The 21,658-nt window shown below is 42.4% G+C and overlaps 1 protein-coding gene across 1 annotated transcript in view; it reads left to right on the plus strand.

The window, feature by feature from the left end:
• The first annotated feature begins 632 nt into the window (after window positions 1–632).
• The window catches only part of dnm1a (dynamin 1a), a 65,076-nt gene continuing 44,050 nt past the window's right edge, over window positions 633–21,658 (plus strand). The window contains exon 1 of the mRNA XM_061707130.1: window positions 633–870. Coding sequence (XP_061563114.1) covers window positions 710–870 — 161 coding nt within the window. The 5' untranslated portion in view covers window positions 633–709. The remainder of the gene's footprint in view (window positions 871–21,658) is intronic.

Raw genomic sequence — 21,658 nt, forward strand, 5'->3', positions numbered from 1 at the left:
TGCACATCGATGACAACAGGGATTATTATGCAAATGAGTTTAAATCTTCTTAACAGTATGGATTTCAAACTAAATTAAGAACAACTGAAACCGAAAATAAATACAAAATTTATCAAAATAAATTAACAAGTATTATTAGATTAAATAAAAAAGATTATTATCAAAATCTATTGGAGCTATTTTATTAAAAAAACAAAAATGTCATACATTCTGGATTCATTACCAATTGAAATATTGCAAGCCTTTTATTAGTTCCCAGAATATTGAATTTTTTTTAGATATGATATTTGAGTTCTTCAAACTGTAAGCCATGATCAGCAATATTAAAATAATAAAAGGCTTGCAATATTTCAGTTGATTTGTAATGAATCCAGAATGTATGACATTTTTGCATTACAGAAAATAAAGGACTATTTATTTATTTATTCATTTTTGACTAGGCTCATAAATACTGAAACACCTACTGATGTGCATTTTGCCCAAATGATTTGGGATGAAACGCCGTGGCCCCCCCTGCCCCCTCCAGGTGGCGCCCCTGGCCGGGGAAGCGCGTCAGGACATCAGTGAGGGTTTAGGGTTTAGGGTAAGTAAAAGTAAGGTTTAATCCCGTCCCGTCCCAGGCCAGTCCAGGCCAGACCAGCACCGACCAGCACCGTCCAGCACCGACCAGCACCGTCCAGCACCGGCCAGTCCTCCCGCCGCTGCAGCCATGGGGAACCGCGGCATGGAGGACCTGATCCCGCTGGTCAACCGCATGCAGGACGCGTTCTCCGCCATCGGCCAGAACTCCAGCCTGGACCTGCCGCAGATCGCCGTGGTGGGCGGGCAGAGCGCCGGCAAGAGCTCGGTGCTGGAGAACTTCGTGGGGAAGTGAGTGCTTTATCCCGGATCCCCGTCCGGATCCCCGTCCTCTTACAGCCGGGGGGGATTCAGGACAATTCTGCACTTGGTGGCAAGTTTTTCATATTTGACATGTTGATAATGGACATAAGCTTTTCAAAAACCACCGCAAACAAATTGTGAAAACGTCCCCCTTATGGAAGCATATGAGGGACTATATTCAAATTAAAATGCATTTGCAGAAATGCTTTTTCATTTTGCAGCCACATTCTTAAAATGAAAAAGCATTTCCGGAAATGCATTTTAATTTTCAAATTTTAGATTTAAAATTGAGTATTGGTAACTATTTGCTGAGGCATGATTTGAAAATTAAATCTCAAACGTCTTTTTCGTTTTAATTTGAATTAAGTACAATAATAAACAGTGTTGAATACGAAAATTAAAATGCAAATCGGATTATATATTATCAATTTCATTTTTGACTCAAATAATGCAGCCACACTCTTAAAATGAAAAAGCATTTCCGCAAATGCATTTTAATTTGAAAATAGTGCCTCATATGCTTCCATACCTAGTGGCCGGTTTGCAGAAAATTCTAATTGAAAGATAAAATAAAATAAAATAATCCTCTATTTCTCCCTCAATGGGGAAACTCACTTTGTTTAGCAGCAGTAACTTAACCATGTAAGAACATTTCCGCCAGTAAGAGAGAAAAATAAGATGAAAACTTAGCCTTAAAAATAAAAATATCCCCACGATAAGTCATAATAATTATGACATAAAAAGTCGAAATTATTACTTTCTATCCCACAAATATGACTTTGTGTCTCATAATTTCGACTTTCTATCTCATAATTTGGCTTTTTATTTCATAATTATAACTTATTGTGGGGATATTTTTATTTTTAAGGAAAGTTTTCATCTTTTTTTTTCTTTTACTGGCGGAAATGGGCTTCCATAGTTAACACACACATGCAGGGGTGGGGTAAAAAAAGTAAAAAGTAAAAAATAATAATAAATAATTAAAGCTGCAAGCAGCAATGAACGGGCCCTCGCACTCACGGCCACCGCCCCCCATAAGTATCAGAAATGACACCACCCACGAATTCCTATGTCAAACCATTCAAAATTTATAGCAGAAAAAAGGGACAACCAATCAGAAGAAGGGGCGGGGCTAATTTCAGCCAATGAAGGTCAAGGGCTCCATAAAGAATCTGATGACACCACCCACGACTCTCTATGTCAAACCATTCCAAAGTTATAGCAGAAAATCGGGACAACCAATCAGAAGAAGGGGTGGGGCTAATTAAGGCTAACGAAGCTTAAGGACTCATTACAGAGTCCCATGACACCACCCACGACTTCCTATGTCAAACCATTCAAAAGTTATAGCAGAAAAAAGGGACAACCAATGATAAGAAGGGGCGGGGCTAATTCAGGCCAATGAAGGTCAAGGACTCCATACAGATTCCCATGACACCACCCACGGCTCTCTATCTCAAACCATTCCAAAGTTATAGCAGAAAATCGGGACAACCAATCAGAAGAAGGGGCGGGGCTAATTAAGGCCAACGAAGCTTAAGAACTCATTACAGAGTCCCATGATACCACCCATGACTTCCTATGTCAAACCATTCAAAAGTTATAGCAGAAAAAAGGGACAACCAATCAGAAGAAGGGGCGGGGCTAATTAAGGCCAACGAAGCTTAAGGACTCATTACAGAGCCCCATGACACCGCCCACAACTCTCTATGTCAAACCATTCAAAAGTTCTGGCAGAGAAAAGTATTCTAGGGGGCGCTGTTGAGCCGTTAGGCCACGCCCATTAATGCAAACCATGAAATATCAAATGTATCGCCAAGTCTGGCTTGCATGCAAAATTTGGTGACTTTTGGAGAACTATCAAATATGGACCAATCACATGAAGGGGGGGCGCCCCTTTTGGCGTCTAGCGTCGCCACGGTAACACTTTTGAAAGAGAAAAGTAATGCGTGGTGTCGCAGGATGTAGACGCACATTTTGATGTATAACACACCTGGGGGCACGTTACGGTTCGGGCTGAATTAACTGCCGAAGGAATGGCATAAATTTCGCCAAAATGACACAATTTATTCAAAATGGCCGACATCCTGTTCGGTTTCGGCCATGGCTCCAAGAGACTTTTCTTTTAGTTGTTCCATAATACAGGTGTGTAGCGATTTTCGTGCATGTACGTCAAACCGTATTGTGGGGCTTGAGGCACAAAGTTTTCCGGGGGGCGCTGTTGAGCCATTTTGCCACGCCCATTAATGCAAACCAGGAAATATCAAATTTATCGCCAGGCCTGTCTTACATGCCAAATTTGGTGCCTTTTGGGGAACTATCAAATATGGACCAATCAGATGAAGGGGGGGTGCGCTTGTTGGCGACTAGCGTCGCCACGGTAACACTTTTCAAAGAGAAAAGTAATGCGTGTAGTCACAGGATGGAGACACACATTTTGATGTATAACACATCTGGGTTCACAATACGGTTCGGGCTGAATTAACTCTCGAAGGAATGGCATATATTGCTCCAAAATTACGCAATTAATTCAGAATGTTCAAAATGGCCGACTTCCTGTTCGGTTTCGGCCATGGCGCCAAGAGACTTTTCTTTTAGTTGCGACATGATACAGGAGTGTACCAATTTTCGTTCATGTACGTCAAACCGTATTATGGGGCTTGAGGCGCAAAGTTTTTTCTGTCTGAACCAACCAGATGAAGGGTGGGCGCGCTTTTTGGCGTCTAGCGTCGCCACGGTAACGCTTTTGAAAGAGAAAAGTAATGCGTGGTGTCGGAGGATGGAGACGAACATTTTGATGTATAACACACCTCGGTGCACGTTACGGTTCGGGCTGAATTAACTGCCGAAGGAATGGCATAAATTGCGCCAAAGTGACACGATTAATTCAAAATGGCCGACTTCCTGTTCGGTTTCGGGCATGACGCCAAGAGACTTTTCTTTAAGTTGTCCCATGATACAGGTGTGTACCGATTTTCGTGCATGTACGTCAAACCGTATCGTGGGGCTTGAGGCACAAAGTTTTCAAGGGGGCGCTGTTGAGCCATTTTGCCACGCCCATTAATGCAAACCATTAAATATCAAATTTTTCGCCAGGCCTGACTTGGGTGCAAAATTTGGTGACTTTTTGGGCATGTTAAGGGGGGCAAAAAGGCCATCACTTTGTCAGAAGAAAAATAATAATAATAATAATAATTAAAGCTGCAAGCAGCGATGAACGGGCCCTCGCACTCACGTCCACCGCCCCCCATAAGCATATCAGAAATGACACCACCCACGACTCTCTATGTCAAACCATTCAAAAGTTATAGCAGAAAAAAGGAACAACCAATCAGAAGAAGGGGCGGGGCTAATTCAGGCCAATGAAGGTCAAGGACTCCATACAGAGTCTGATGACACCACCCACGACTCTCTATGTCAAACCATTCAAAAGTTATGGCAGAAAATCGGGAAAACCAATCAGAAGAAGGGGTGGGGCTAATTCAGGCCAATGAAGGTCAAGGACTCAATACCGAGTCCCATGACACCACCCACGACTCTTTATGTCAAACCATTCAAAAGTTATGGCAGAGAAAAGTATTCTAGGGGGCGCTGTTGAGCCGTTAGGCCACGCCCATTAATGCAAACCATGAAATATCAAATGTATCGCCAGGCCTGGCTTGCATGCAAAATTTGGTGACTTTTGGAGAACTATCAAATATGGACCAATCAGATGAAGGGGACGAGCGCTTTTTCGTGTCTAGCGTCACCACGGTAACACTTTTGAAACAGAGAAGTAATGTGCGTCGTCACAGGACAGAGACGAACATTTTGATGTAAAAAAAACACAAAAATTGCTGACAACAGTTTCGGCATATTGCCAGGCTTGAACTCCCAACCTCTGGCACCAAAGACCGCAATAAACTGGCTGAGCCAAGTCTCAGCTATTTCTTTCATTTGGCCTACTGGGTTAGGACAGACCAACATAGCGATAAAATGTCTGGAACTTTTTTTTCCTAATTTTTTAAATATTTGTAAGTTATAAATATTAGTAAAACCCTACTATTTTAATTATTACTTTTTCTTTAACCATTCTGCCAAGGTTGTAACCGGGCTGAGCCGGGAATATTTCTGAGGTCACCACATTACAGGGAACTGATTGGTCGGGGGGCGGGGCCGTCATCACCCTACTCGCCACTGATTGGTCGGGGGGCGGGGCCGTCATCACCCTACTCGCCACTGATTGGTCGGGGGGCGGGGCCGTCATCACCATACTTGCCACTGATTGGTCGGGGGGCGGGACCGTCATCACCCTACTCGCCACTGATTGGTCGGGGGGCGGGGCCGTCATCACCGTACTCGCCACTGATTGGTCAGGGGGCGGGGCCGGCAGATGTTTGAATCAGGAAGCGGGAGTCAGCGCGAGAGCGACTGGCGGCTCGCGGTGATTTTATTATAAAAAAAGGACAACCAATCAGAAGAAGGGGCGGGGCTAATTCAGGCCAATGAAGGTCAAGGACTCCATAAAGAATCTGATGACACCACCCACGACTCTCTATGTCAAACCATTCAAAAGTTATAGCAGAAAATCGGGACAACCAATCAGAAGAAGGGGCGGGGCTTATTAAGGCCAACGAAGCTTAAGGACTCATTACAGAGTCCCATGACACCACCCACGACTCTCTATGTGAAACCATTCAAAAGTTATGGCAGAGAAAAGTATTCTAGGGGGCGCTGTTGAGCCGTTAGGCCACGCCCATTAATGCAAACCATGAAATATCAAATGTATCGCCAGGCCTGGCTTGCATGCCAAATTTGGTGACTTTTGGAGAACTATCAAATATGGACCAATCAGATGAAGGGTGGGTGCGCTTTTTCGCGTCTAGCATCGCCACAGTAACACTTTTGAAAGAGAAAAGTAATGCGTGTAGTCGCACGATGGAGACGCTCATTTTGGTGTATAACACACCTGGGTGCACGTTACGGTTCGGGCTGAATTAACTGCCGAAGGAATGGCATAAATTGCGCCAAAATTACACAATTAATTCAAAATGGCTGACTTCCTGTTCGGTTTCGGCCATGGCTCCAAGAGACTTTTCTTTAAGTTGCGACATGATACAGGTGTGTACCGATTTTCGTGCATGTACGTCAAACCGTATTGTGGGGCTTGAGGCACAAAGTTTTCCGGGGGGCGCTGTTGAGCCATTTTTCCACGCCCATTAATGCAAACCATGAAATATCAAATTTATCGCCAGGCCTGGCTTGCATGCCAAATTTGGTGCCTTTTGGGGAACTATCAAATATGGACCAATCAGATGAAGGGGGGGTGCGCTTGTTGGCGTCTAGCGTCGCCACGGTAACACTTTCGAAAGAGAAAAGTAATGCGTGTAGTCGCAGGATGGAGACGCACATTTTGATGTATAACACATCTGGGTTCACGATACGGTTCGGGCTGAATTAACTCTCGAAGGAATGGCATATATTGCTCCAAAATTACGCAATTAATTCAGAATGTTCAAAATGGCCGACTTCCTGTTCGGTTTCGGCCATGGCGCCAAGAGACTTTTCTTTTAGTTGCGACATGATAAAGGTGTGTACCGATTTTCGTTCAAGTACGTCAAACCGTATTATGGGGCTTGAGGCACAAAGTTTTTTCTGTTGAACCAATCAGATGAAGGGTGGGCGCGTTCTTTGGCGTCTAGCGCCGCCACGGTAACGCTTTTGAAAGAGAAAAGTAATGCGTGTTGTCGCAGGATGGAGACGCACATTTTGATGTATAACACACTTGGGGGCACGTTACGGTTCGGGCTGAATTAACTTTCGAAGGAATGGCATAAATTTTGCCAAAATGACACGACTAATTCAAAATGGCTGACTTCCTGTTCGGTTTCGGACATGACGCCAAGAGACTTTTCCTTCAGTTGCGCCATGATACAGGTGTGTACCGATTTTCGTGCATGTACGTCAAACCGTATCGTGGGGCTTGAGGCACAAAGTTTTCAAGGGGGCGCTGTTGAGCCATTTTACCACGCCCATTAATGCAAACCATTAAATATCAAATTTTTCGCCAGGCCTGACTTGCATGCAAAATTTGGTGACTTTTTAGGCATGTTAAGGGGGGCAAAAAGGCCATCACTTTGTCAGAAGAAAAATAATAATAATTAAAGCTGCAAGCAGCGATGAACGGGCCCTCGCACTCACGTCCACCGACCCCATAAGCATATCAGAAATGACACCACCCACGACTCTCTATGTCAAACCATTCAAAAGTTATAGCAGAAAAAAGGAACAACCAATCAGAAGAAGGGGCGGGGCTAATTCAGGCCAATGAAGGTCAAGGACTCCATACAGAGTCTGATGACACCACCCACGACTCTCTATGTCAAACCCTTCAAAAGTTATGGCAGAAAATCGGGACAACCAATCAGAAGAAGGGGCGGGGCTAATTCAGGCCAATTATGGTCAAGGACTCAATACCGAGTCCCATGACACCACCCACGACTCTTTATGTCAAACCATTCAAAAGTTATGGCAGAGAAAAGTATTCTAGGGGGCGCTGTTGAGCCGTTAGGCCACGCCCATTAATGCAAACCATGAAATATCAAATTTATCACCAGGCCTGGCTTGCATGCAAAATTTGGTGACTTTTGGAGAACTATCAAATATGTACCAATCAGATGAAGGGGACGCGCGCTTTTTTGCGTCTAGCGTCGCCACGGTAACACTTTTGAAAGAGAAAAGTAATGTGCGTCGTCGCAGGACAGAGACGCACATTTTGATGTAAAAAAACCACAAAAATTGCTGACAAAAAATTTCATCATAGGTACAGCCAGGCTCGAACTCTCAACTTCTGGCACCAAAGACCACAATGCTGCGGCTGAGCTATGTCTCAGCTATCCCTTTCACTTCGACTTACTGCCTTAAGAGAGACCAACATAGCGATAAAATGTCTGGAAATTTTTTTTCCTAATTTTTTAAATATTTGTAAGGTATAAATATTAGTAAAACACTACTATTTTTATTACTTTTTCTGTAACCATTCAACCGAGGTTCTAACCGGGCTGAGCACGGGTCTATTTCTGATGTCACCATATTACAGGGAGCTGATTGGTCGGGGAGTGGGTCGTCATCACCCTACTCGCCACTGATTGGTCGGGGAACGGGGCCGTCATCACCCTACTCGCCACTGATTGGTCGGGGGCGGGGCCGTCATCACCCTACTTGCCACTGATTGGTCGGGGGGCGGGGCCAGCAGACGTTTGAATCAGGAAGAGGGACTCTCTATGTCAAACCATTCCAAAGTTATAGCAGAAAATCGGGACAACCAATCAGAAGAAGGGGCGGGGCTAATTAAGGCCAACGAAGCTTAAGGACTCATTACAGAGTCCCATGACACCACCCGCGACTTCCTATGTCAAACCATTAAAAAGTTATAACAGAATAAAGGGACAACCAATCAGAAGAAGGGGCGGGGCTAATTCAGGCCAATGAAGGTCAAGGAGTCCATAAATAATCTGATGACACCACCCACGACTTTCTATGTCAAACCATTCCAAAGTTATAGCAGAAAATCGGGACAACCAATCAGAAGAAGGGGCGGGGCTAATTAAGGCCAACGAAGCTTAAGGACTCATTACAGAGTCCCATGACACCACCCACGACTTCCTATGTCAAACCATTCAAAAGTTATGGCAGAGAAAAGTATTCTAGGGGGCGCTGTTGAGCCGTTAGGCCACGCCCATTAATGCAAACCATGAAATATCAAATTTATCGCCAAGTCTGTGTTGCATGCAAAATTTGGTGACTTTTGGGGAACTATCAAATATGGACCAATCAGATGAAGGGGGGTGCGCTTGTTGGCGTCTAGCGTCGCCACGGTAACACTTTCGAAAGAGAAAAGTAATGCGTGTAGTCGCAGGATGGAGACACATATTTTGATGTATAACACATCTGTGTTCACGTTACGGTTCGGGCTGAATTAATTCTCGAAGGAATGGCATAAATTTCGCCAAAATGACACAATTTATTCAAAATAGCCGACATCCTGTTCGGTTTCGGCCATGGCTCCAAGAGACTTTTCTTTAAGTTGTGCCATGATACAGGTGTGTACCGATTTTCGTGCATGTACGTCAAACCGTATTGTGGGGCTTGAGGCACAAAATTTTCCGGGGGGCGCTGTTGAGCCATTTTGCCACGCTCATTAATGCAAACCATGAAATATCAAATTTATCGCCAGGCATGGCTTGCATGCCAAATTTGGTGCCTTTTGGGGAACTATCAAATATGGACCAATCAGATGAAGGGGGGGTGCGCTTGTTGGCGTCTAGCGTCGCCACGGTAACACTTTCGAAAGAGAAAAGTAATGCGTGTAGTCGCAGGATGGAGACGCACATTTTGATGTATAACACATCTGGGTTCACGATACGGTTCGGGCTGAATTAACTCTTGAAGGAATGGCATATATTGCTCCAAAATTACGCAATTAATTCAGAATGTTCAAAATGGCCGACTTCCTGTTCGGTTTCGGCCATGGCGCCAAGAGACTTTTCTTTTAGTTGCGACATGATACAGGTGTGTACCGATTTTCGTTCATGTACGTCAAACCGTATTATGGGGCTTGAGGCACAAAGTTTTTTCTGTCGAACCAATCAGATGAAGGGTGGGCGCGCTTTTTGGCGTCTAGCGCCGCCACGGTAACGCTTTTGAAAGAGAAAAGTAATGCGTGTTGTCGCAGGACGGAGACGCACATTTTGATGTATAACACACTTGGGGGCACGTTACGGTTCGGGCTGAATTAACTTTCGAAGGAATGGCATAAATTTCGTCAAAATGACACGACTAATTCAAAATGGCCGACATCCTGTTCGGTTTCGGGCATGACCCCAAGAGACTTTTGTTTAAGTTGTCCCATGATACAGGTGTGTACCGATTTTCGTGCATGTACGTCAAACCGTATCGTGGGGCTTGAGGCACAAAGTTTTCAAGGGGGCGCTGTTGAGCCATTTTGCCACGCCCATTAATGCAAACCTTTAAATATCAAATTTTTCGCCAGGCCTGACTAGGGTGCAAAATTTGGTGACTTTTTGGGCATGTTAAGGGGGGCAAAAAGGCCTTCACTTTGTCAGGAAAATAATAATAATAATAATAATAAAAATTCCTGCAAATACAATAGGGCCTTCGCTCTGAAGGTGCTCGGGCCCTAATAATAATAAAAATTCCTGCAAATACAATAGGGCCTTCGCACTGAAGGTGCTCGGGCCCTAATAATAAAAATTCCTACAGATACAATAGGGCCTTCGCACTGAAGGTGCTCGGGCCCTAATAATAAAAATTCCTGCAAATACAATAGGGCCTTCGCACTGCAAGTGCTCGGGCCCTAATAATAATAAAAATTCCTGCAAATACAATAGGGCCTTCGCACTGAAGGTGCTCGGGCCCTAATAAATAAAACAGTATATACAGTATATTGCAATGGGAGTAAAAGTAGTGTGAAAGAAAAAAAAACAGGTAGAATGTGTGTGAGATACAGAGATGTTTTGTGTGTTATTTTAATAAAATATTTCCCTGTGACTTAGTGACCTGTCCAATAAACAGAAAACTGCATTTCCTTGGGAGTGAAAATATGATCTAGAGCCTCTATAATCTTTCTATGTGACTTAATTCTAGAGATATTGAGTTTTTTGGGCAAAATATTACCTTGAAAATTAAATTTGACCTTCAACATGACCTTGAAATAGGACATTTATCTCAGAATTGAATTCCTAGCACCAAAAAAGTAAAGAAAGTGACAACATACAACAATCTAGGACTAAGAGAAGCTGAGATTTGACCTTTGGTGTTTTCGGCGGGAGACATTTTGAATGTTCTGCAAACCGGCCACTAGGGGGCGTCACCATTTGTTTGGGTTTTTTTGAAAACCTTATGTCCATAACTAACACCAAATATCAAAAACATGTCACCAAGTGCACGATCTTTATGATTTTTGACATATTCCCTCCCAGCTATAATGAGCGGTTTCACATCCACCACTTTGATACGGGAACCGTCGCACAATGAATGAATGAATGAATGGATGGATGGATGAATTTACTTTGAACATGTATATAAAAATAAACAGTAACATCTTCATACGCACATAGGTTTGAAAAAGGAGTAGGAAGAAGTTTACACTTTTTCCTAGTTCCTACCCCTTTATAACTCTATGAATTTACATTATTGTTATTATTAAATCTACACAATATCCATATAAATATAGTCTATATAAATACTACGTAAACATGCCTATTACTACATAATTATCCATATAAGTATTTAGAAAATATAAATATTACATAAATATGATATCAATATATAGAAAATACAAATATTATATAAATCTATATAAACATACAGTATATAAACTACATAAATATCCCTATAAATATATATATGCTACATACATAATAAATATATATAACATATACTACATAAATATCCACATAAATATCTAAACATATCTTGAGCAAGTATAATATTTTATTTGTTTCTCACACTCCTCGTTAACCCATTTCCTCTTCCATAAACCTGTTTATAAATCCTGCTTTGTATCTCTTTTTAAACAGATTTATGTTAGTACTTTGTTTCATTTCCTGCTCCAAACAGAGTCTCCACAGTTCCACATGCTGCACATGGTTGTTCCTGCTTTATGTTTTCTAAAATGTAGTTCTTAGATTACAGCCGTTTCTCTCTCTTCACCCCGTGTGTGTTTTTATCTCCTCGTCGCCTGCACGAGCAGATTAATCTGTTAGGCTCCGTAAATCCCCTGGTGACGTTTATCCGGTTACTCCTGCAGTTCCCACCATCCCCCTTCACACACTTACACCTTCATCTGATAACCAGGACCTGAAGTTAACCTTAAATTTACAGTTTTGATGGGTTTATTGTAAAAAGGAATAGAATAGAAATTAAAGCTACAAGCAGTGATGAACAGGCCCTCATGCGTGCAACTTTCACCAATTATGTTCAAGGAGGACCCACGAGTCTTTATGTCAAACTATTCAAAAGTTATAGCAGAAAGTAGGAAAAATGGACCAATCAGATGAAGGGTGGGCGCGGTTTTTGGCGTCTAGCGTCGCCACGGTAACGATTTTGACTGAGAAAAGTAATGCACGTAGTCGCAGAATCGAGACGCACATTTTGATGTATAACACACCTGGGTGCACGTTACGGGTTTCAGCACCATGGACAGCTCTATTTGAACTATTGATAGGAGTTTCAGCACCATGGACAGCTCTCTCTCTCTCTCTAAACTACTAATAGGGGTTTCAGCACCATGGACAGCTCTCTCTCTCTCTAAACTACTGATGGGGTTTCAGCACCATGGACAGCTCTCTCTCTCTCTCTCTAAACTACTGATGGGGTTTCAGCACCATGGACATCTCTCTCTCTCTCTCTAAACTACTAATAGGGGTTTCAGCACCATGGACAACTCTCTCTCTAAACTACTGATGGAGTTTCAGCACCATGGACAGCTCTCTCTCTCTAAACTACTGATGAGGTTTCAGCACCATGGACAGCTCTCTCTCTCAAAAGTACTGATAGGAGTTTCAGCACCATGGACAGCTCTCTCTCTAAACTACTGATGGGGTTTCAGCACCATGGACAGCTCTCTCTAAACTACTGATAGGAGTTTCAGCACCATGGACAGCTCTCTCTCTCTATAAACTACTAATAGAAGTTTCAGCACCACGGACAGCTCTCTCTCTAAACTACTGATGGAGTTTCAGCACCATGGACAGCTCTCTCTCTAAACTACTGATGGGGGTTTCAGCACCATGGACAGCTCTCTCTAAACTACTGATGGGGGTTTCAGCACCATGGACAGCTCTCTCTCTCTCTAAACTACTGATGGGGGTTTCAGCACCATGGACAGCTCTCTCTCTCTAAACTACTGATGGGGGTTTCAGCACCATGGACAGCTCTCTCTCTAAACTACTGATGGGGATTTCAGCACCATGGACAGCTCTCTCTCTCTCTAAACTACTGATGGAGTTTCAGCACCATGGACAGCTCTCTCTCTCTCTAAACTACTGATGGAGTTTCAGCACCATGGACAGCTCTCTCTCTCTCTCTCTCTAAACTACTGATGGAGTTTCAGCACCATGGACAGCTCTCTCTCTCTAAACTACTGATGGGAGTTTCAGCACCATGGACAGCTCTCTCTCTCTCTAAACTACTGATGGGGGTTTCAGCACCACGGACAGCTCTCTCTAAACTACTGATGGAGTTTCAGCACCATGGACAGCTCTCTCTCTCTCTCTCTCTCTAAACTACTGATGGGGTTTCAGCACCATGGACAGCTCTCTCTCTCTCTAAACTACTGATGGAGTTTCAGCACCACGGACAGCTCTCTCTCTCTCTCTAAACTACTGATGGAGTTTCAGCACCATGGACAGCTCTCTCTCTCTAAACTACTGATGGAGTTTCAGCACCATGGACAGCTCTCTCTCTAAACTACTAATGGGAGTTTCAGCACCATGGACAGCTCTCTCTCTCTCTAAACTACTGATGGAGTTTCAGCACCATGGACAGCTCTCTCTCTCTCTAAACTACTGATGGGAGTTTCAGCACCATGGACAGCTCTCTCTCTCTCTAAACTACTGATGGGGGTTTCAGCACCACGGACAGCTCTCTCTCTAAACTACTGATGGAGTTTCAGCACCATGGACAGCTCTCTCTCTCTCTCTAAACTACTGATGGAGTTTCAGCACCATGGACAGCTCTCTCTCTCTCTAAACTACTGATGGGAGTTTCAGCACCATGGACAGCTCTCTCTCTCTCTAAACTACTGATGGAGTTTCAGCACCATGGACAGCTCTCTCTCTAAACTACTGATGGAGTTTCAGCACCACGGACAGCTCTCTCTCTCTCTAAACTACTGATGGGGGTTTCAGCACCACGGACAGCTCTCTCTCTCTCTCTAAACTACTGATGGGAGTTTCAGCACCATGGACAGCTCTCTCTCTCTAAACTACTGATGGGGTTTCAGCACCATGGACAGCTCTCTCTCTAAACTACTGATGGGAGTTTCAGCACCATGGAAAGCTCTCTCTCTCTAAACTACTGATGGGGTTTCAGCACCATGGACAGCTCTCTCTCTCTCTAAACTACTGGTGGGGTTTCAGCACCATGGACAGCTCTCTCTCTAAACTACTGATGGGAGTTTCAGCACCATGGACAGCTCTCTCTCTCTCTAAACTACTGATGGAGTTTCAGCACCATGGACAGCTCTCTCTCTCTAAACTACTGATGGAGTTTCAGCACCATGGACAGCTCTCTCTCTAAACTACTGATAGGGGTTTCAGCACCATGGACAGCTCTCTCTAAACTACTGATGGGAGTTTCAGCACCATAGACAGCTCTCTCTCTCTAAACTACTGATGGTAAATCGGCTGATTTCCTAAAACACGGCCCAAACTGAATTGTTCTTCCTCTACAACAGTCACTTAGACTCACAAGTTCTTTCGTTTTTTTCCACTGGTGTTTTATAGAAATAAGGACAATTGTGTTTTGAATTTTTCAAGAGTTCTTTTAATACACGAAAACTCTTATTCTAATTTAAAGGGATAAAACGTTAACTTAGTGGCCCATACTGACAAAATTACGTACAAGATCATAGTTTATATTCAACAAAATGTTCTCTCTTGATGTTATTGAAGTCCAAAAGGATGTTGTTGCTGCGTTTTGTACAAATTAGATTGAAACAATTTTTCAGTAAACCCTGCTGACATGTATTCGGCCTGGAAATATATATGTAATTATATATACTTTATACATACTTTATACATACTTTATACATACTTTACACATACTTTATTCATACTTTATACATACTTTACACATACTTTACAGTTTGGAGCAGGAAATGAAACAAAGTACTAACATAAATCTGTTTAAAAAGAGATACAAAGAATGATTTATAAACAGGTTTATGGAAGAGGAAATGGGTTAACGAGGAGTGTGATAAACAAATAAAATAGAGAGAAATGGTATATTATACTTGCTTAAGTTTATGTTTAGATATTTATGTAGTATATATTATATGTGTTAATTATGTAATATATGTTATATATTTATTATGTATGTAGCTTGTATATATTTATAGGGATATTTATGTAGTTTATATAGTGTATATTTATATAGATTTATATAATATTTGTATTTTCCATATATTGATATAATATTTATATTTTCTATTTACTTATATGGATAATTATGTAGTAATAGGCATGCTTACATAGTATTTATATAGACTATATTTATATGGATATTGTGTAGATATAATAATAGCAATAATGTAAATTCATAGAGTTATGAAGTGGGAGGAAGTAGGAAAAAGTGGAAACTTCTTCCTACTCCTTTTACAAACCTATGTGCTTATGAAGATGTTACTGTTTATTTTTATTTTTTTATATATTTGTTCGGAATAAATTCATTCATTCATTCATTCATTCATTCATTCATTCATTCAAGTGTGCATTGTTCCTGCTGTCGTCTCTGTTCCCACGTTAAGCTAATGACATGTAGCTGCTTCTACAGCGTAATCTGTCTCACCTTTATTATTATTATTATGGGCATGCCAAGTAGTGGCATGACCATATTGCAATCGTCCAGAATGGCCCAAAAAGCAATGTTGCTAGCGTTTCGCTAACATGCTAAAGTCGCAAAGGTCCCACTGCGCACCAGCGGGTGTAAAGCATGACCCCGCTCTGTTGTGGAAAAAAAAAATCCCCAAAAAATTAAACACGGCCGAGAAAACCTGAAAAATGAAGGCGTTAAATTAGTATCTAGAAAGGTTTCCCTTTTCTTATTATTATTTTTATTATTATTATTCTTATTCCGCACTTTTTTTCGTCCGTTAATGCGGCCCGAACCGCAACGTGCACCCATGCATGGCATACATCGTTGGATGCGTCTCCATCTTGCCTCGATGGGCATTACTTTTCTCCGTAATAGGGGTTACCGTGGCAACGCTAGTTGCCAAAAAGCAAAAAAAAAGGCGAAAATTCCCGCGCTTATTGCTCGGCCAAACTTTATCGTAGAGACATCGTTCAAACTTTGAAACATTCGGCCCGATAGTCTTTAAAGGACCATACAACTTCATCATGCTAGTTATTACGGTTTTTGCGATATTTAACTTTCAATTTAAAAAAAAAATCACTTTTATTTTGGACGCTTGTTGCTAGGCAACGGTTTATCGTACAGACATCATTACAACATTGACCAACCCGGGACGCTTTGTACTGCAACATATTTTAGTCTCGTCATGCTTGCTATTACGGTTTTTGAGATATTCCACATTGTTCATTTTGATGCTAACGGAACTTCGGATGCTTGTTGCGCGGCAACGCGGTATCGCAGAGACTTGGTTCCAACGTTAAAAGACTCAGCTTCATGTGGACTACAAAATACTGAGGTCACATTACGCTGTCGTTTACAGCTTTTGAGATATTAAAGCCAAATTGTCCCATTCTATCCTATGGGGCTTGTTACCATGGCAACAAAAACCAATGCATTTGTATGGGGGACCATGTGAATAAACAATCTGTTAATGCTGCCCGAACCGGAACGTGCACCCATGCATGGCATACATTGTTGGATGCGTCTCCATCGTGCCTCGATGGGCATTACTTTTCTCAGTCAAAAGTGTTACCGTGGCAACCGCTAGATGCCAAAAAGCAAAAAAAAAGGCAAAAATTCAGACGCTTATTGCTCGGTTGAACTTTATCGTAGAGACATCGTTCAAACTTTCAAACACTCGGCCCGATTGTCCCTAACGCTACGTACAACCTCATTATGCTAATTATTACAGTTTTTGCGATATTGGCCTTTCATTTTTTTTTAAATTTCTGTTTGAATTTGGACGCTTGTTGCTAGGCAACAGGTTATCGTAGAGACATCGTACAAATGTCCCCTGACTCGGCACGCTGTGGACTTCAACATATTCAAATTTCATGAAGCTGGCATTTAAGGAAATGTTATGTCAAAATCCAGGCCAAATGGCCCCATTCATTCGGATGGGGTTTTGTACCATGGTGAAAAAAAAAACCTATCCGTTAACGTAGCCTGAACCGGAACATGCACCCATGCAAGGCATACATCGTTAGATGCGTCTCCATCTTGCCTCGAAGGGCATTACTATTCTCAGTCAAAAGCGTTACCGTGGCAACGCTAGATGCCAAAAAGCGCCCCCCATTAATAACTATTGGGAGCACAGGAATGAATGAAATACAAGTGTAAAAACACCTCAAACTGACATAGAACCACCCTAAACACAACCACTACAGCCCAAAACCAAAGCAGCGAGAGGGGACGAATGGGCGGTAGGGCATGCCCATATCAAAATTTCCAGAAATTTTCTAGTTATTATTATTATTATTACATTTTACTCCAGTTGAATGTTTTACTGCGATTCCCTCAGAGGTTATAATAAATACATTTGCATTTGTGAGCTTTGTGTTACTCTCGTGAGAACTCCTTATTTTTCATATCACTTCATTTTATATTTATTTATTATATTTATTGTATATTCCGACAGTGTCAGGATTACTGCTCTCACTCTGCTCGGCTTTTGAGGGAGAATCTTTGGTTCTGCCGCTGCAGGGATTAGCACTAATCTGTGTTCAGCAGCTACAGCAGCAACACACCCTCCCATTGGCTCCTGGCGTCAGTAAGCTGGACTGTGATTGGTCCGTCCTCCCCTGGGGTTTGGAGGGCCGAGGGTGCATGTGAGTGCATGTGAGTGCATGCACTCACATGCACTCACATGCACGAAAATTGCCTAAAATTGCCTCACATGCACTAAATTGCCTTTATTAGGGCCCAAGCACTGACAGTGCGAAGGCCCTATTGTATCTGTAGGAATTTTTCTTTCTTTATTCTTTCTTTTTTATTTTTCCCCCTAAACGTGCCCCAAAAGTCACCAAATTTTGCACCAAGCCAGGCCAGTCAAAAATTTGGTATTTAATGGTTTACATTAATGGGCGTGGCAAAATGGCTCAACAGCGCCCCCTAGAAAACTTTGTGCCTCAAGCCCCACGATACGGTTTGACGTACATGCACGAAAATCGGTACACACCTGTATCATGTCGCAACTTAAAGAAAAGTCTCTTGGCGCCATGGCCGAAACCAAACAGGAAGTCGGCCATTTTGAATTAATCGTGTCATTTTGGCGAAATTTATGCCATTTCTTCGGCCGTTAATACGGCCCGAACCGTAACGTGCACCCAGGTGTGTTGTACATCAAAATGTGCGTCTCAATCCTGCAACACCACGCATTACTTTTCTCTTTCAAAAGCGTTACCGTGGCGACGCTAGACGCCAAAAAGCACCCCCCCTTCATCTGATTGGTCCATATTTGATAGTTTCTATTTTCTACTATAACTTTTGAATGGTTTGACATAGGGTCGTGGGTGGTGTCATCGGACTCGGTTTTGACTCGTTCACCTTAATTGGTGCAAATTAGCCCCACCCCTTCTTCTGATTGGTCGATATCTGATAGTCTCTACTTTCTGCCATAACTTTTGAATGGTTTGATATAGAGAGTCGTGGCTGGTTCATCCGCTAAATGTCCAGGCTGAAGAATCTACATGAAGTCATACAAGCTTCCACTGCAGCCTGAGCCTGCACCAGGGTGGAGGGCCGTTCATCCGTTCATCGCTGCTTGCAGCGTTCATTTCTTATGAAGTTGGACCCCCTGCAGTTCCTCCGCGGCCCCCTAGGGGTCGCCGGCCCCCTAGGGGTCGCCGACCCCCGGTTAAAGAATCCTGATCTAAGGAATGAGAAAATTGAAATATGAAAGACGAGAACACGTCACTCTTGCACTGATTTCTCCTCCTGTTTAGGATTCTGAGGTTTTAGTGTTTGTTTTTAAAGCTTTAACGGATCACTGACGTTGACTAATGAGTTAAATCCTGCAGTTTCAGGTCCAGACTGGATCAGGTTTTAACTTAAATTCTGCTAACGGCCTCAATCAATTTTAAAATTCAATTCAATTCAATTCAATTTTATTTATATAGCGTCTAATACAACAGATGTTGTCTCTAGACGCTTTCCAGAGATCCAGAACATGAACATAAACATAAACATAAACATAAACATAAACAAAAACCCCCGAGCAATTATTACATAAACAATGGCAGGTAAAAACTCCCATAGTGGGAGAAAAACCTTAAGCCAAACAGTGGCAAGAAAAACTCCCCTTTAGGAGGAAGAAACCTGGACCAGGACCAGGCTCATAAGGGGGGACCCTCCTGCCGAAGGCCAGACTGGGGGGTCAGGGACGTCAACAGCACAGCAGGCAGGTGGAAGCAGCAACGGGATGACCAGAGGGGGGGGGGGGGGCAGGCAGAAGCAGCAACAGCAGACATCCACGTAGGCAGGTGGAAGCAGCAACGGGATGACCGGGGATGGGGGGAGGGGGGGCGGGAAAATATTATATATATATATATATATATAAATTAAAACATCCGTGACTGTACTGACCTCCCAGCATTCAAATCCCATCTCAAAACTCACCTTTACAAAGCAGCTTTTAATGTGTGATTAATGTCCTGTGTAATGCTGTGTCCTTATGTACTGTCCTGTGTATTGTAATTTGTACTATGTGTTTTGTTTTAATGTAAAGCGTCTTTGAGTGCCCTGAAAAGCGCTATATAAATAAAATGTATTATTATTATTATTATTATTATTATTATTATTATTATTAGGGCCCGAGCACTTGCAGTGCGAAGGCCCTATTGTAATTGCAGGAATTATTCTTCTTCTTCTTCTTATTGTTCTGACAAAAGGAAGGCCTTTTTGCCCCCCTAAACGTCCCCAAAAAGTCACCAAATTTTGCATGCAAGTCAGGCCTGGCGAAAAATTTGATATTTAAGGGTTTGCATTAATGGGCGTGGCAAAATGGCTCAACAGCGCCCCCTTGAAAACTTTGTGCCTCAAGCCCCACAATGCGGTTTGTCGTACATGCACGAAAATCGGTACACACCTGTATCAGTACACAACTTAAAGAAAAGTCTCTGGGCGTCATGTCGAGAAACCGAACAGGAAGTCGGCCATTTTGAATTAATCGTGTCACTTTGGCGCAATTTATGCCATTCCTTCGGCAGTTAATACGGCCCGAACCGTAACGTGCCCCCAAGTGTGTTATACATCAAAATGTGCGTCTTCATCCTGCGACAACACGCATTACTTTTCTCTTTCAAAAGCGTTACCGTGGCGACGCTAGACGCCAAAAAGCGCGCCCACCCTTCATCTGGTTGGTTCAGACCGAAAAAACTTTGCGCCTCAAGCCCCAGAATACGGTGTGACGTACATGAACGAAAATCGGTACACACCTGTATCATGTCGCAACTTAAAGAAAAGTCTCTTGGCGCCATGGCCGAAACCGTACAGGAAGTCGGCCATTTTGAACATTCTGAATTAATCACGTAATTTTGGAGCAATATATGCCATTCCTTCGAGAATTAATACGGCCCGAACCGTATCGTGAACCCAGATGTGTTATACATCAAAATGTGCGTCTCCATCCTGCGACTACACGCATTACTTTTCTCTTTCAAAAGTGTTACCGTGGCGACGCTAGACTCCAAAAAGCACGCCCCCCCTTCATCTGATTGGTCCATATTTGATAGTTCCCCAAAAGGCACCAAAATTGGCACGCAAGCCAGGCCTGGTGATAAATTTGATATTTCATGGTTTGCATTAATGGGCGTGGCAAAATGGCTCAACAGCGCCCCCCGGAAAACTTTGTGCCTCAAGCCCCACAATACGGTTTGACGTACATGCACGAAAATCGCTACACACCTGTATCATGTCACAACTTAAAGAAAAGTCTCTTGGAGCCATGGCCGAAACCGAACAGGAAGTCGGCCATTTTGAAATCTGATTGGTCTATATTTGATAGTTCTCTAAAACTCACCAAATTTTGCATGCAAGACAGACTTGGCGATAAATTTGATATTTCATGGTTTGCATTAATGGGCGTGGCCTAACGGCTCAACAGCGCCCCCTAGAATACTTTTCTCTGCCATAACTTTTGAATGTTTTGACATAGGAAGTCGTGGGTGGTGTCATTTCTGATATGCTTATGGGGGCGGTGGCCGTGAGTGCGAGGGCCCGTTCATCGCTGCTTGCAGCTTTAATTATTATTAAAACTCGTCTGAAAACACACTTTTTTGTTCATAAGGAACAGACTCGGGGCTTTAAATAAGATTATTTAAAGATAAATCCTTGGAATCTTAAACTGATGATCATTAAGGGCATAAAAGTCATTTTGGTAATTATTTAAGGAACATTCTGGCGTCACAATGCTTTATCGCTGTTTTCTGATATTTTTTGGGGAAGCACAAAAAATTTTAGTTAATTAAATAAAAAGAAAGTCAATTAAGCCATTTTTAGCATATTAAGTTATTGTATTTGTTTGTAACTCTACACACTCTGCTCTCTTAATACCGGTACTCATTTATTGCAGATTACAACCTCATTTCTAAAAGGCTGAGATGATGCAAAATTCAAATAAAAAAAAGAACGCTTTAAACTATTTAAAGTCTAAAATATAACAGAAATGAGCAAAAAGATCAGAAAATCAGCATGTTTTTTTTTTTACTGCAAGGCAAGTTTATTTATATACGTAGCTCAATTCAACACAAGGTCATTCAAAACGCTTTACATCGACATTAAAAGCGGCAAGACATAATTAGACAGTAAATAACAAATAAAATGAAATAAAATTATGAAAAAAGAAGGTATAATGATAAAA

The sequence above is a fragment of the Cololabis saira genome, chromosome 2 (assembly GCF_033807715.1).
Source record: "Cololabis saira isolate AMF1-May2022 chromosome 2, fColSai1.1, whole genome shotgun sequence".
Taxonomy (NCBI): Eukaryota; Metazoa; Chordata; class Actinopteri; order Beloniformes; family Belonidae; genus Cololabis; species Cololabis saira.